The 17,248-nt window shown below is 34.8% G+C and overlaps 1 protein-coding gene across 1 annotated transcript in view; it reads right to left on the reverse strand.

The window, feature by feature from the left end:
• Window positions 1-17,248, reverse strand: part of PLS1 (plastin 1) — a 75,167-nt gene that overhangs the window by 9,042 nt on the left and 48,877 nt on the right. The window contains exons 10-12 of the mRNA XM_007126488.2: window positions 14,563-14,758; window positions 9,812-9,890; window positions 6,592-6,706 (exon numbers count right to left, since the gene is read on the reverse strand). Of these exons, the coding sequence (XP_007126550.1) occupies window positions 6,592-6,706; window positions 9,812-9,890; window positions 14,563-14,758 (390 nt within the window). The remainder of the gene's footprint in view (window positions 1-6,591; window positions 6,707-9,811; window positions 9,891-14,562; window positions 14,759-17,248) is intronic.

The raw sequence follows: 17,248 nt of genomic DNA on the forward strand, positions 1-17,248 counted from the left end.
GGCTGAAAAGTTTAAAGATCCCCTCTTACTCTAAAAGTCTTTACTGTCTAAGATTACACAGCTGATTAGTGGCAAATCTGAGACTAAAAACCCAGTTTTATGCATTCCATCAATAGAGGTAATCAGTGTTGTTTTGTCAACATTTAAAATTAAGGAATAGAGAAATTGTTTCATTAAGAATCTAACTTCATCTCCAATATTCTATATCTAGATCTCACTCATCCTTTAAAATTAAGCTTTTAGGGGCTTCCCTGGTGTCGCAGTGGTTGAGAGTCCGCCTGCCGATGCGGGGGACAAGGGTTCGTGCCCCGGTCCGGGAAGATCCCACATGCCGCGGAGCGGCTGGGCCCGTGAGCCATGGCCGCTGGGCCTGCGCGTCCGGAGCCTGTGCTCCGCCACGGGAGAGGCCACAGCAGTGAGAGTCCCGCGTACCGCAGGAAAAAAAAAAAAATTAAGCTTTTAGCCAATTTTCCTCATCAAAGGATTAAGTTTAACTGTATCATCTGCATCCCTTGATGAACTGCCAATCATGGTTATTTTATAATGCTTATGTACCATCTTCTACTTATATTTAGCATTTTATGAACTTTCTTTTGTCAACCATACATAAGCCCCTTTTAAAGGGCAAAAACTATAAAGTGTACAAATCTGTATCATACTCTACCTACCCCTAGCCCAGGCCTCAGCACGGTGCCCTGTCTATAGTAAGAATCTGATGAATAAACACCAAGTAAATTATCTACCTAACTACTTCTTTCCAGTGGTATAAGTACAATTAAAATTTTTTTGTCTATCCTGGGCTCTACAGAAATTTATCATCTCCAGTCATCTAGTACTATACTTCTTACCTCAGAACATATATATATAAATGTGTGTATGTACATATATATACACACATACATATATATATTTACCTTTCCCCCAGTGAAATTTTAAGATCTCATAATATCACCAGTAATAAAAGGTGATTAAATATTTTTTTAGAATAAAGTAAACATTTAGTTAAGAAAAACAGTATAACTGGTTTCTCCTGATTTTCTTTCCCATTAGTTAAGACCTCATTAAAAAACAAGTAAACCTGAGATACAAAGATATACTTCTCTCTAAGAAGAAGAAAATATTTCCAGGAAAGGTGAGAAAAGGACCCCACAATAACAGAATTTGTACAAATTAATGGAGACTGTACTTGCAAAAAGAGAATCCAAATTCCCAGAGGTCAGCCTGTTACAAATAAAAATGCAAGAAGATACTCTGAACCTGCTGTAATATCTGCCTGGTTCCCTTAATAAGTTAAATCTTTGATATGTATTCATTTTTTTACATGCATGGAGATAAAATTCCAAAATTCTCTTTCCTACTAGTCATTTAATATTATAGATTTAGTCTTCCAAATAGAAATAGGCACATAATTTTTAAAAATGAATTCCTAGTTTATGGAAAATAGTAGAGCCCTGATTATGTAATAGTGTGAACAAGAGAGAGAAAAACCAGCATATTTTCCACTGCCACTCATTTTAACAGGACAATTTTCTAGCAAATTGTAATAACCACTCATGTAAAATGTGTTTCAATGAAGGGCCATCTGTTTTATGGTTAGTTTGACCAAAGTTCCTGAGGGGAATGACGGTGAGAAAGGAGCTCAGGGTTAATAGTCTAGAGGGCTAAGATGCTGATGTGACCAGCAATGAAAGAGAAACTGGAAATGGATGCTAGCGTTAAGGGAAAAGATATGTTCTACTTTTCGACAACATTTGATTTCAAGTTTGGCAAAATACTTCTAAGATCTGGAGAGGTACCAAACTAGAGAAGGAGTAAGAAATTAGGTTCCTAGAGGTAACCATATTTATGGTAGTACTTAACACTCTAAAAAGGGAAGTGCTCCCTGAGGATGTAAATACAGAAAGTTAAGAGCATTAGGCCAAGAACTGAGCCTTGGAAATTCCTAGAGTTGTCGGGCTAAAAGTTTAAGACCCTGTGAAAGGTAAGAATGAATACAAAGCACGAAAAAATTGCAGAATATAGTCTCATAGAATTAATGGAAGAAATGATTACCAAGCACTTCAAAAGTGAGGCTTAAATCATTTGGAAAATGAGAAAAATTACATAATGGGATACAGAGTTCCAAGAGAAAAGAAATGCTGAAGAAATAATGAAGAAAGACTATTCAAGTGGTGCAGCTTTATGAACTTTACAAATGAAGCAACTGACACCCGCTGATGAATGCCCAAAGTCCATAAAATAATTCCCTGGATACCATTTCATGAAAGTACTGCTTCTTTAATTTTAAAACATCTTGAACTTATTTCAGGCCTTGTGTTTCATTCTATAAATAGCTAGTATTTGCTGAAAGGAAGCATTCTACATATGATTGAGACATCTTATAATTAACGAAAAATTCCAGATATAATGAATAAGTGGTTCAGTTTTGTTTTCCTGTTACATGTAAATTGATATAGCCACTATGGAGAACAGTATGGAGGTTCCTTAAGAAACTAAAAATAGAACTACCATACGATCCAGCAATCCCACTACTGGGCATATACCCTGAGAAAACCATAATTCAAAAAGAGTCATGCACAGGGAGATCAGCTCGGTGCTTTGTGACCACCTAGAGGGGTGGGATAGGGAGGGAGACGCAAGAGGGAGGAGAAATGGGGATATATGTATATGTATAGCTGATTAACTTTGTTATAGAGCAGAAACTAACACACCATTGTAAAGCAGTTATACTCCAATAAAGATGTTAAAAAAAAAAACAACCTATGTGAAATTAGCTAATGAAATTTCCTGAATTCTACTCCCCTGAGAATTATAGGCATATCAAATAAAATATAAAACGTAGACAGTCCAACCACTAGAAATACTGAAAAATATGAATACATATATAAACCTCTTGTAATTATACTACCCATTTAACTACTTTTAATATTATGATGCCTTTCTTTTTTGTCATTCTTTCAAAAAAACAGGGCTTTTAAAAAAGTCTCGAAGTCTACAAATACATACATATTCTAAGGATCTGGAGGAAGAAGTCCTTTTTGAATGAGTGTGTGTGTGTGCACGTGTGTGTGTGCACGTGTGTGTGTGTGTGTGTGCGTGTGTGTGTTTTAAACAAATTAGATTCATATGTATATATACAATTTTGTATCCTCATTTCCATGTCACTATTACTAAAACACTAAAAACGCTATTTTTTAATAGTACATTTTACTTCATTTTATGGGTGTATCCCAATTTATTACCCCTTTGTTGAACAACTAAGTTGTTTTTTTTTTTGTTTATAAACATTGCTATGATGAGCATTTTGGCACACAACTTGTCTGACTTTCTGATTATTTCATCAGGATAGATGATAAGTGAAATTATTAAGTCAAAGGACTTTTTGAAGATTATTGATATGTATTACTAAACTGTTCTAGAAAGGTTACTCGAATGAACACTCCCTCTAACACTGAATGCAGTGCAATCCAATTGCTTCTTATTTTAAATTGCATTTCTTTATTGTGGGTGAAAACTTTTTCATGTGTATATTATCCATCATTACTTCTTTTTCTGTGATTTTTTCACTCATATTGTTCACTCTCCCATTTTGCTATTACAATTTTAGTAATAGTAATCGAGTTTTAGTAATTGACTCATATGAACTGTTTATATGTTAAGGATATTAACCATTTGTCGTTTTGTTGCAGATGTTTCCAAGTTTTTTATTTGCTTTTTAATTTTGTTTATGGTGTTTATTTTTGCATACAGTTTTAAATTTATATGTATCTACTGTATCAATTTTTTCCTTCGTAATTTATCACTCTAAGAGTAGATTATCGCTCACTTCTATTTTCTTAAAGTTTTATTAAACATTTACCCCTTTACTTTCATTCCACTGGAATTTATTCTGGTGGATGACACATGGTGAAAATTGCTTTTTTCCCTAACAAAATAGTTAACCAGCTGTTCTGACATCATGTTTTGGACGATCCTTTCTTTCCCTACTGAATTTAGTAAGCACCTTGTCATATATTAAGTTCTTATATTCTAGGATAGGTTTCTAGGCTACTCTATTTCATTCCATTCTTAGATACCTATTAAACTATTTCAATTACTTTAGCTTTATAAGTTTTTTATATTTTCTAACAGCCCCTCCCTCAATATTCTTGGAAAATGTTCTTGATGATTTAGGCCTATTTCTTCTTCCAATGGAACTTTAGAATCACTTTATAAATCCCATCCCCCAACACACACAAACACACACACACACACACACACACGCCCACATATACATAAAAGGAGACTTCTTCACACACAAACACACACACACACACACACACACACTCCCACATATACATAAAAGGAGACTTCTTCTAATTCTAACTGGAATTATTTTCCATCTGTAAGTTAATTTGCAAGAATTTTATAATATTTAGTCTTTCTATCCGGGAATATGGTTGTATTTCCATTTATTCCACTAGAGATAGTTATTAAGTCATACGACTGCAGGTTGATTTCACAGTAGCCATATTGATAAGTTAAAACAATTTGAGTCCATTAATTTGTATTATATATTTAAATTATACACATCATTTATTTTATTTGATTATTATTATTGTTTTTGGCTGTGCCACATGGCTTACAGGATCTCAGTACCCCAACCAGGGATTGAATCCGGGCCACGGCAGTGAAAACTCAGAATCCTAACCACTGTGCCACCAGGGAACTCCCATATACACATCATTTTAAATGAAAGGATAAAGTTAAATGAAAGATTCCATATATGTGCGTTAGCATACAGTATTTGTTTTTCTCCTTCTGACTTACTTCACTCTGTATGACAGACTCTAGGTCCATCCACCTCATTACAAATAACTCAATTTTGTTCCTTTTTATGGCTGAATAATATTCCATTGTATATATGTACCACATCTTCTTTATCCATTCATCTATCGATGGACACTTAGGTTGCTTCCATGTCCTGGCTATTGTAAACAGAGCTGCAGTGAACACTGTGGTACATGTGTCTTTCTGAATTATGGTTTTCTCAGGGTATATGCCCAGTAGTGGGATTGCTGGGTCATGTCATATGGTAGATCTATTTTTAGTTTTTTAAGGAACCTCCATACTGTTCTCCATAGTGGCTGTATCAATTTACACTCCCACCAACAGTGCAGAAGCGTTCCCTTTTCTCCATATCCTCTCCAGTCAGTACTGATGAACCTAGTGGCAGGGCAGGAATAAAGACGCAGAGGGAGAGAATGGACTTGAGGACACAGTGGGGCAAGGGTAAGCTGGGATGAAGTGAGAGAGTGGCATGGACATGTATACACTACCAAATGTAAAATAGATAGCTAGTGGGAAGCAGCCGCATAGCACAGGGAGATCAGCTCAGTGCTTTGTGACCACCTAGAGGGGTGGGATAGGGAGGGTGGGAGGGAGGGAGACGCAAGAGGGAGGGGATATGGGGACATATGTATATGTATAGCTGATTCACTTTGTTGTACAGCAGAAACTAACACAACATTGTAAAGCAATTATACTCCAATAAAGATATTTTAAAATAAATAAATAAATCATCTACTTCTTTAAAGAAAACTTAAATGAAAGTATAAAAATTTTAAAGTCCTACATACTTTTACTTTATAAAGCAAATGAACCTGGTATAGAAGGTAGAAAGGAAAAGTTGAATATTAAACCGGCAATTCAACAGAACAAGCAGGTACACCAAGGACACCACAGATCCCCTATATGAGGAAGGAGAATATTGGAGACAAGCACTTCCTTTACCATTCATCTGCCAGCTATTCTCCCACCAACTGTAATCAAGTCACTGTCCTGCTCAAAAACGTTTAACGGCTTCCCAGTGCTTGCAGTTTAAAACCCAAACTCTTTAATCTGACATTCAAGGTTCTCAACATCTGGCTTCAATTCAAATTTTTGGCATTCACATTCACTTCTTACCTGTCAGAAACCTCTGCTATAGCCAAACTATTCTTTTTAATCGTCAGCCCCCTCTCCAGTATCCTTCTGCCAAAATGCTATCCATTTCTCAGAGTATAACTCAAAACTACCTCCTGCATGAAGCCTCTGATAAGTGCAGACTGTGGCTTTTTCTTCCTTAAAACTGATAATATTCACTTTTGCATACACTGTGCTGTAATGTAGTTATTTGCACACATATCTAATTTCTTTAGGGTTTCCCAAGGACCAACTCCATGCCTTTTACTATTTTATATCCTGGCATTGCACTGTACAGGTCATAGTTAATCAATAAATATTTGTTGAAAAATATTAACGAATAACCAGTAAAGATCTGCAAGTTCTGGTGATTATAAAATAGGAATTCATTTATGATACATCGCAAAGAACATTAAGTATTACAACTTGCTAAAGATAAAAACAGTTATATAAAGTATCTGACTGGTGGGGGGACTGCCTTCATCTTTCCAAACATTAAAGCTCACTTGTAAAAAGGCTATTAAGCTTAACACATTTTGGGTTGAATCTGTGGGGACAGACCACACTTTACTAAGCTTTATGAAACTCTAAATCCTCTGTTTTCTATCTGAACAATAATAAAATATCCATGGTCATTATTTCATTCACCTTCTTCATGTTCCCTCCAAGAGCAGGATACGGAGGTTTGTTGACATGGCCCCAATCCACTGGCACGCGGATCATTTCGTAGAGCTGAAAGATGACTAAAGCATCTGCAAGGTCACTAAGACAGGAGGAAAAGAAAATGAAGGAGAAGGAAATGTTGGCACTACCTGATTCTGTTAAGCGCACTGGAGATGGCCGTATATCTACAAAAATACAACAGGGTCATTTAATGCTCAAAGAATGGCAGGCAGAACAGATCATTTGACCCCAAAATTCTAACCTAGGAATCTGTCCAAATTTTTTTTCATAAATGTTTACAAAGATATATGTACAAGGATATTCACTCCCAGAGTCTTTATTAATTTGCAAACAATCTAAAGGCCTGGCAGTAGGGGCTGTTGAATAAATTATCCATACCATGGACTCCTGGGCCACCATAAGACACAATAAGGTAGATCTCTATGTACTAACGTGAAAAGCTTTACACAACATATTACGTTTAAAAAAGCAAGAGGCAGGACACTGCATACAGTTTATTACCTATTAAAAATATTTTCAAAATTAGTAGTATTTAAATACCTCTGTGTGATATGGACTGTTAATAGCAATTACCTCTGGTCAGGAAAAAAAGGAATGTGGGAGGAGTAAAAAGGGATTATCATATTTTATTTTGTTCTACTTAATGTACATACTTCCTGAAGCTTGTGCAGTGAGAATGAGTTCATCTATTACTTACGTAGTATGGTTTTTAAAACTTTTAAAAAAAATTATATAAAAATCACAATAGCTACTCAGTAGGAAGCTGTTCATGTTAAATAGCAAGCATTAAGAGGAAAGAATTTATGAGCAAGTAGGAGTTATTGAAGTAAAAATACTACTACTTTGTATTCAGAAAAACACATTCTTCCGAGGTACGCAGAGTATGTCTACTGAGTCTGTTTTCAATTCTGTATGCTAAGGACATAATGCAACAGTGATTGATTTTTTTAATTGCTAGCTCTGTGATGAATTACCTGACTTTTCACCCTCAACAGCTTGTTCACTGAGTTATGTTTTGCTAAGGTTCATATTAAAGTTACTTTGCATCTCTGAGCACACACCATATGGCCGTGAAGGGGGCTGGGCCCTGTGCTGAGTGAAGGAGGGAGAAAGTCCTCCTTTGATGAAGGTAATCAAGAGCTAAGTTATCTATCAGCACATGGAGAACTTTGTATGAAAAATAAATCACTGAAGTAGTTGTATAGGTTCTGAAATGTCATCTAGTTCATGAATTTTTTCTTTTTTACTCTAAAGGAATTCATTCTTATTTCTGTGTAGTATGGTTTATTACTCATGTCTTCCAAATAGGGAAACTGATGCCCAGAGAGTTAAAATGATTTCCAGAGAATTTAAGATGTGTTCCAGAACCAACTTGTCATAGAAAAATTCTAAGACTAGTAGTTCTTAAAATATATTTAAAAACCTGTTGAGAGGAGAGAATTTTCAGTTAAAATCAATCTAAATTTTTATTTTGCTTTGGTCTGGGTTTGGTATAAGTAGGTGGGAAGCTAAAATCACTTAGAGGTGGGTTTAGAAATATGAGCCAGACACAAATTCATGGACACATAGTTCTGGTGCCAACTAGACCTCTGGTTATTGTTTTTCTATATCCCGATGGTTCTTTTTAAGGTTATGTTATTTTTGAGAATTTTATGAATTCCCTTTCCCCCTCCAAAAATTACATATACCCAGAAGCCCTGTGCTAGCAGTTCAGGATCTAAATAACTAAAAATAATCTTTAGCTAAAAAAATTTGGTCAATCCTTCTCCACTGTCAACCACAGAGAACTCTAGTGTTCCTGACATTTATGAAGTTACCATGAAGTTTCAACAAAGCCTAATGCCCTAGTTTTATATTTATTTCTTAATTTAAAAAGAAAATACGTGCTCATTGTAAAAAAAACAAAACAAAACAAACCCATATTTAAGTTACTAAGTTTGAAAATAAAAGTCTCCTCACTACCCTACCCTCCTCTCTAGGTTACATAGTTTGGTAGTCATCTCTCCAGATTTTTCAAAAATTCATATACACATATGTATATACTCAATTTTTAAATAATAATGATATCACGGTAGTCCTATTATTAGTTTCTCTCAATTATATATTATAGACATTCTTTCAAATGAGTCCATAAAGATCTAACTCCTCTTTACCTTCAGCATTTGAGTCCTTTACTGCCCTGCTACTATAACAGAAGTTTCAGTCTAAATATGTATATCTCTTGTTATCTAGCTAGGATTTACACACTCCTATTAAAGACTTTATTAAATTAAGTCTGTCACATCAACGCTAGTTACCAGAATCAGGCAATACCGGTTTTAAAGACCATTTTGAATATACACCAAGAAATAACTGCACCATAAATCTCAGTTAGCCAGTGAACGTGGTCTTTTGTGGCATTAATCTTCAGTTCATATTTTAAATAATAATGAGTTTCCTTGGTTTGTAAATTATTAATAGGTTTAGTTAATTAGACCTTTTTCCTAAAAAATATACAATTAGCTGAAGTTGAGTTCTTTTGCATTTTTAAGGCATGCTGGTAGATTTTATTATAAAGAGAGAAGGAAGGTTTCCTCTCATCTACACCTAGAAAGACACATTGTTAGCACTACCAGAGAGCACAGGAAATGATTCAATGAAATATTTTCTTAGTCCTACCAATGTTAATAACGTGTCGTCATTTTTAAACAAGAAAGAACAAAATAAGTACTCAGGGAAACCAAGTTATTTCTACAAATTAGAAAAAATATGCTGAACAAATTATGGGACAGTTGAAGGTTTGGGCAAAAAAAATAAGTAGAAAGAATGAATTATAATGAAAAATACTGATAAAATGGTAAGAGCAATTTATAAAATATTACTGTTCTTCTAATCTGTTAAAGTTGAAATAATTTATTATTTTCCTGATTAGTAATTATAAAAAAGTAAGATGAACTGATTATCTTTACTAAATTGGTTATTTATATCATCACAAATTATAACTAATATTATCATAATCTTATCTTTTCAAAAAATACTTTTCTTTTAAAATCTAGTGTATTGCCAATCCCCAGCATTCTGAAACTCTAAATGTTGGCTAAAATTCTTGAGATTTTTATAAAATGTTCTCATGTAAACATACCTACAATTTGAAACTAGAAAAGTTGGACCCTGGCCATAAAGCTGAATCACATAAAATATTTACCTGTACAAATGATTAATGTATGGGTTGACTCCCAAGGAATTCATCCAGTTCCGAAATGTCCTCTCTTCCTTGCTTTCTCCTAGAGTAGACACAAGTTCACACTGATGATTCAGGACAAAAGAAATCAAGAACTATATTTTAAACCATTCTGGCAGGTACAAACTGGCCATACATACTTTGCCATGGTTCCTACGATACTACAATCTTTTTAGGGGGAGAAAAATCTCTTACTGCCAAAGTCCTTGTTTTCCCTGTCTAGAAAGCCTCCATTTGCTTTCTAAATGTCTCCATCTAGAATCCCTTACTTGACGTCTGTGAATTACTGAGCCATGGGTTTCTCTGTTCAGAAAAGTAACAGATAAACTTATGTGGTCCTATCTGTAGTTAATGATTACATGCAAAAGGGATTGGCTAAAAATTAATAAAGCAGCCTTTTAGGGTAGCATTAGCACATTAAACAAAAATAGAAAAGCTGTACCTTCCCCAGTGCAGTATCTCTAAATTTGTACAGATAATGGTTTTACACAGGAAAAGTGTCTGAGCACACAAACCTGCATTTTAATCACACCAAACAGCAATGAAGGGGAGAGGTAATGTAAAAACAAGCAACGAGGGGCTATAACTATTTTACAGGCTTCCTGAGTTATGTTAGATTGTCCCTACTGAAAATACATAAGGGACACAGCCCCCATTCAGAGTGTGAAGACAAAGACACATTTCATCACGGTAAGTCACTAGACCTCAAAGATCACCTCAAGAAGAAACTCCTGCAGGCACGATTATTGAACCTGTGATTACCTATGCTCCCTGAGCAGTCCCTTCACAGCAGTGCTTACCCCATCCATAAGGGAAATGTGGGCTCTGGTGTGCCACAAAGTGGGCAGAGAGAGATGGGGGCTCTTTTTGCCACGTCTGCTTTCTGGTCATCCCCTGGATTGCAGATTGTCCTAAGTGACCATCTGTAAACATTACTGTTTGTTTTTCAGCCAAGTTAGGAGACAATGGAATGGCCTTGCCTACACCTCATCACCAGACTCTTGAAAATTTGAAACATTTACACTTCTCACCACTTCTAAGCCATGGGCAAGTCCAGGCCACCAGCTGGACTTTGGCTCATGTGGGATCCCCAGGACAATGTGGCACATGTAACCACCTGAGCTCCAGGGGCCCAGTCCTATGCAGTCATCCCTGCAGACTGAGTGCCACACACAGTGTACACCTGCACACCCAGAACACAAATCCAAACCTTGTAAAATCTAAAAGATTCTGGTTTTTTGTGCCGACTGTTCAGGAAATAATCTGCCCCCTGTATTTTCATGTGGTTTTCAATACCATTACCTAAAGGCTTTCCCAGAATCTGCTTTAATTCTTGCTCTATTCAATTACATAGCCATATAATTTCTTGCTTAAATTTTGTTCCCTCTGGTCTGTAAAATGTAACTGATCAGTCTGTTGTATCTGCCACTGCCATTTTATAATATATAACTGATATGAGAACCCTTTTAAAAAGAACCAAGTTAAACTAAATACTCCTAGAACCCACGCTTGCCTTGTTTTAGGAGTTATTAAATAGGTTCAAATTAACTATCTGAACTTTCCTGGAAGTGACATAAATATAACCATAGTATGATCAACAGCTTGATGCATGTGACTTGGGTTCACCTTTTAATTGTTTCTCTATTACATTCTATTATTTTGCTATGTATATAAAATTTTTCTAGTAATTAGAGAATTTTTACATTATTTCCATCTAGGAAAATCCAAATTATGTTTTAAGATTACAAACATCGATAGTGTATAACAATAATTTAATTTTTACTTAATATGCAATTTCTGCTGAAACTGATGGTAAAAGACATTAAAGTTGTATTTTGACTGAGTTCTGAAACTATTACAAACTTCAGTGTTTCCTATTTCTTCCTATTGTTCTAAACTAATTATATCATTATTTTAATTTTTGATACCTGGAAAGTAAAACAGATTTTATAAGTGAGCATTTGTTTATCTAATACCATTTCAAATTGTCTTGGTAAATAAATGCTAAAAGCCAGAAGCACTATGCATTTGCACAAGAGCCATGGTAAAGCATTACAAAAACATATGTATTCCGGACTGGAAATGTTGTCTGGATTTCAGACAACTGAAGCCATCTTAGAAGTAAAATCTTAATTGCTGACACAAAAGAGAGAAAGAACTATAAAACAGTCTTTTCACGTTCAGGGCCAAACTGACACTGCAATTTATAAAAGTTTCAGAGAAAATAACAAATATATTAAAAGTAGGCTACTAAGAGGAAAGAAAAGGAACATATATTGAACACTCACTACATGTGCTAAGTGATGTATTAAGTGTTTTCCTCTTCCCGACCTAAACATTATTGAGCACATAATGTATGCTAAACTCATTCATTCATGAAAGGTCATTTTAACTTGCTCTGGAATTCTTCAAAATAAGTATTATTAGTCCTGTTTTATATATGAGAAAACCAAGGCTCACAAAGGTCACTCAGTTATTAAATGGTGGTGCCGTGATTTGGACAAAGTCTAATTCCATGGTCTCTGTATTTTCTATCACCACAAATGAATTCTGAGATTGTCTCTCTATATGTAGCCCACATATTTGGCTCAATTTAATGTAAAGATTTAATATTTAACTGGGCTTTTAATTTTCTTTAATTCCATACAGATAAAATTCTTTGCCAATGAGGACCTACTAATATATGAACATGGGATGTGATAAGGTCAAGCTTCAAATTTCATAAGGCTCTACAAAAACAAATGTACAGAGGAAAAAATTCCAATGACAGTCAAAGTCAAATTCAATTTTGGCAGATGTATCAGGACATACATATGTTCTAAATAAAGATGACTGATAAATATTTCCCACAGTATCTTTTTACAAAAATAAAGTAAATACTAATGGAAATATTTAGCAATCCTATTCACACTGAAAAATTCCAAAAGCATGCTGAACACTAGCAAAAGAATTCAAACGTGACAAATAGGAGAGCGAGCAAGTTGGAAAAGGTATCTAGCAAGAATTCAGTGACTATAAAAAGCAGATCATTTTTAATATGCCACTCTAAACAATGCCTTCTCCTGTAAGACACAGAGGAATTTTGAAATTTCCCAGACCGATAAAAACACAGCAGTCTCCCTTTTTAATTTTTTAAAAGTTCTAATCCCTCACCCTAAATTTCTCTGCTGAAAAATCAACATTTTTTAACCTAGCTTACCTCTCAGTTACATATCTATGTAGAGAACACAATCTTTATTTTAGTGAACTTCTGAAAGAGTGAATTAATCATATTCCTCAAAGAATGTATTTGTTAAATCTGAAACTTCTTTCATTAATCCAAAAGCTGTAATCATAAAGTGACCAGGACCTTGGAACTCTGGTTGTGGCAGTCAAAGAGAAAAAGACGATGAAGCTGATTTCTCACTCTGTCTCACTGGGGAAGAAGGGAAGAAGGTGGGTGATGTGAGAGAAAGAACACTGCAGTATCAAGTTCTCCCCACCAGGAAGAATCCCCACCTGAGGACGAGCTTCTCCAAACCAGGGTGACCATGAAGACTATTTTAGGAGTGGCCCTAACCTCTGACAACTGCCACCACTGCTGCCACTGTTTTTACCCTTAGTTCTGGTACTAATGTGGGTTTCAGTATGCATGTGAGTGAGTGTGAGGGTGGCAGAAGAAAAGGAGAGAGGCTGAAACAGATAAGGAGAAAGAACTAGACACTGAGAATGTTTTTGTCATTATGATGATTCATATATTGTAAGCTTCAATGACATTTAGTAAATGTAATGTAGCTAAGTAACACAAAATGATCTATGTTATAGAATCTAAACAGATCCTGCCAAAGATTACTTGAGATAAAAGATAAGTTTGTTTATTCACAGCAGAGGGATAAAGGCTTTACATCAAATCATGAAATCCAGTTGTCAAAACTGATTTCTCATGTGTTAACAACTACACTATTCCTTCATTATAGAAGGCAAATTAGGTGGAGAGTTTACATAATCAAGTCTTGCTCTGCTATTCTAATTAGGTTTCATTTGTGTTTCTCGCTTGTCATCATTCATTCTTTAGGCATATTAAGACAGAAAAAAAAAACACAACATGAACAATGCAAAAAATAAATATCAACCCAGACAGAAAGAATAAATGGTACTCATAAAAAGAACATTCAGAATGAATATATTTATAGAGTATAGAAAAGTACTAAATACAGTACCTACATTAGGAGGGGTCAAATCTGCATTTCATGAAGCAAAACAGGAAAGTATTATAAATTATGAGACAGATAACAATAGCCCACACACAAGACAAGTAATGAATATTGTAAATTTTTTCATGTACACTAAACACATTAAAAAGAGAACAATACTGGAGTCAAACTGTAGCTTTCAAAGGAGAAAAAAGCTACAAATAATTATTTTTTCCAATAGCTATAATTCATAGTCCATATTGGTGGTGTAATTATGTTATGTGGTCATTTAAGAGAACGTTTTAAATGTATGATAGTTTTCACTAAACTCTTATGGAGAAATGACAGATATGTAAAATCTACCTCAGCATTCTCTTTTAACCAAAATGAAAAACGACTTTAAGTTGAACTTTTTAATGAGTGCACACGCCTACACACAGTAAACTTCATCTCCCACCACAATCCCCTACCTCTGACAGTGAAGTAGGACAATACCACAAAAAGATACACACAGTGAATCAATTAGAGACAGAAAGAGCATACCTTCCAATAAATTCATATCGATGTCATTATTATCAGGCTTGTGTAGGCTTGGGTATGTGTTAAACAGATTAGCTACAAAAGCTAAATTAAGTTTAGGATTGCCTGAAACCACATCTGCAGGAGTAACAAACTGTCTGCAGCCCAGTTTATCTGCTTCCTGAAGCATGAATTCAGCACGCTTCAAGTCATTTTCCTCCTAAACAATGAAATAAAACAAAAATGTTCAAGATTAAACTTTTTACTGGCATAATTTTTTATTCATATACATATTTATAAACAACTACTTTTCTGGAAATATATCAAATAATGGCTCAAAATAGGGTCAGAATGTGCAGGAATTCCAAATTAACTTCCCCATTTCTTTTAAATCGGTAAGAACAAGTCTCTGAGTTTTCTTGCTGGGATCAGAGGAATATTTCACCCTCATTGCTGAAGTACTCAACAAAACTCTCAAACGTTGTATCAGTAAGCTTCTACTGGCTGAATTATAGGTAACTTGCTCAAGGCCATATACTAGAATGCTTTCTGGCTAAGAGGCTTAGCTATCTCACCCTTTCTACTCTAGTATTTCCAGTAGGCTCTTTTCTCAATGAAAAACAAGTTGGGATACATATAAAAAATATTAAAATCAGTAGGAACAGCCCTTTTCACAATTGCAAAACGCTGGAAACAAACCAAATGCTTACCAACAGGGGAGCAAATGAAAACTGTGAAACTGTTATATTCACACAATGACATATAACAATATGAGTGACTCATTAATATAATATGTTCAAAATAAGTATAGGAATTTAAGTACATGATAAACTTTATATGAAGTTAAAAAGTAAAATAAATTTTGTAGAAAACAAACTTACGGTTACCAGGGGATAAGTAGGGGAGGGATAAATTGGGAGATTGGAATTGACATATACACACTACTATATATAAAATAGATAAGTAATAAGGACCTACTGTGTAGCACAGGGAACTCTACTCAATACTCTCTAATGGCCTATATGGGAAAAGAATCTAAAAAAAGAGTGGATATATGTATATGTATAACTAATTCACTTTGCGGTACACCTGAAACTAACACAACATTGTAAATCAACTATACCCCAATAAAAAAAATTTTTTTAAGTAAAATAAATTTAACTTTGTAAGAAATACATTTGGTTGAAAGAAAACTATAGCAAAAGAAAGGCAAAAAACGATGAACGTAAGATTCAAGATGGTGATTATCACATTAAGGGGAGGCAGAGAGATGGCATAGGGAAGAGCTACACAGCTAAATGTAAACTGATTCAAAGTCTTAGCTTTCTTGTTGGATTGAGGGTTTGTATGAGCTTGTTACAATTTCAATACAAACAAACAACTACCAAACAAAAGTAAATAAAAAGAGGGACATGGCTGGACCCATGATGGGAGTATATCATGACGAAGGATTATGACTTATCTAATTCTGTGCACCAGAGTTGTAAATAAAATGCAATTGAAATCAGAGAAAGTAATAGGTTCAATGCTATTAAACAGCAATAAAAAGCTCACGTAGACGTGAACAAATCACAATTTGTGGACCTTACTTAGATCTTAATTCAGATAAATTATAAAAAGAAAACCTGACATTTATGAGGCAACAGGAAATGTCAAACCTGACTAGTTATTTTGATATTAGATTACTGTTAAGTTTTTAGTTATGTAAGGTATTATGGTTATATTTTTAAAGGGTCTTTATCTTTTCGAAGTACATATTGATGAAATGATACCATGTCCAGGATTTGCTTCAAAATAATATGGAAGAGGAAGCAAACAGGTAGGTGATAAATGAAGAAACAAGACTGACCATGAGTTGATAGTTGTTGAACTTGGGGGATGAACACATGGTAGTTCAGTATATTAAGTCTGTTCACTTTTGAATAGGTTTGAAACTTTCTGTAAGTTTTTTTAACTTCCTAATTTTTGTACTCAAGCTAATTTGTAGATTTTGCAATGCTGATTTTTTCGATTTTATAATAATGTAAAATATAATTAATTAGTGGTGACTCAAGTTGCCTTTAAAACTAAGTATTCTGGATATTATACTTCAAGTACTTAATAGATTTTCATACAAACTATAATCTGACCATACTTTAAGGTTTCGATAGAACCATCCCTGGTATTTACAACTTATGCTAATAGAATGGGCTTCCGATAAAATGTGTTAGATGGGTCAGGATTTGTATCGGTTCTTCCTACACCATAAATACTAGGAATTGCCATTTTTTATTTTGTGTATTGTCAAATATAAGTTGGAAGAACTGATAATCAATTACTTAGAAATCTAATAACAGCTTGATGCTCCCTTTCCTTGGGCACAGCCGCAAAAGCACCCTGGTGAGTTCCAGTGATGTTGCACTAGGGAAATGTGAGTGTAGGGTTATTCCACACATACTCAAGGTCAGAATTCTGCAATTCCGCTTCCTCACTCATGACAGCCAGATGGCTTAGCATGGAAATTTGGAGCCTAGGGCGTGAAAAATAACTTCTGAAAAGCAAAGAGCCAAGGTTTAATGAAGGGCTGAGCACGCCACCAGGGAATGCTGCCTGAAGCGAACTGTACTCTAAATATGACTGTACTCGCTAGTCGAATTCGTAGAGATGCAAAGTAGCATAGTGGTTACCAGGAGCTTGGGAGAGAGGGGAATGGGAAGTTATTGTTTAATGG

This window comes from Physeter macrocephalus, chromosome 1 (assembly GCF_002837175.3).
Source record: "Physeter macrocephalus isolate SW-GA chromosome 1, ASM283717v5, whole genome shotgun sequence".
In the NCBI taxonomy this organism is placed as follows: domain Eukaryota; kingdom Metazoa; phylum Chordata; class Mammalia; order Artiodactyla; family Physeteridae; genus Physeter; species Physeter macrocephalus.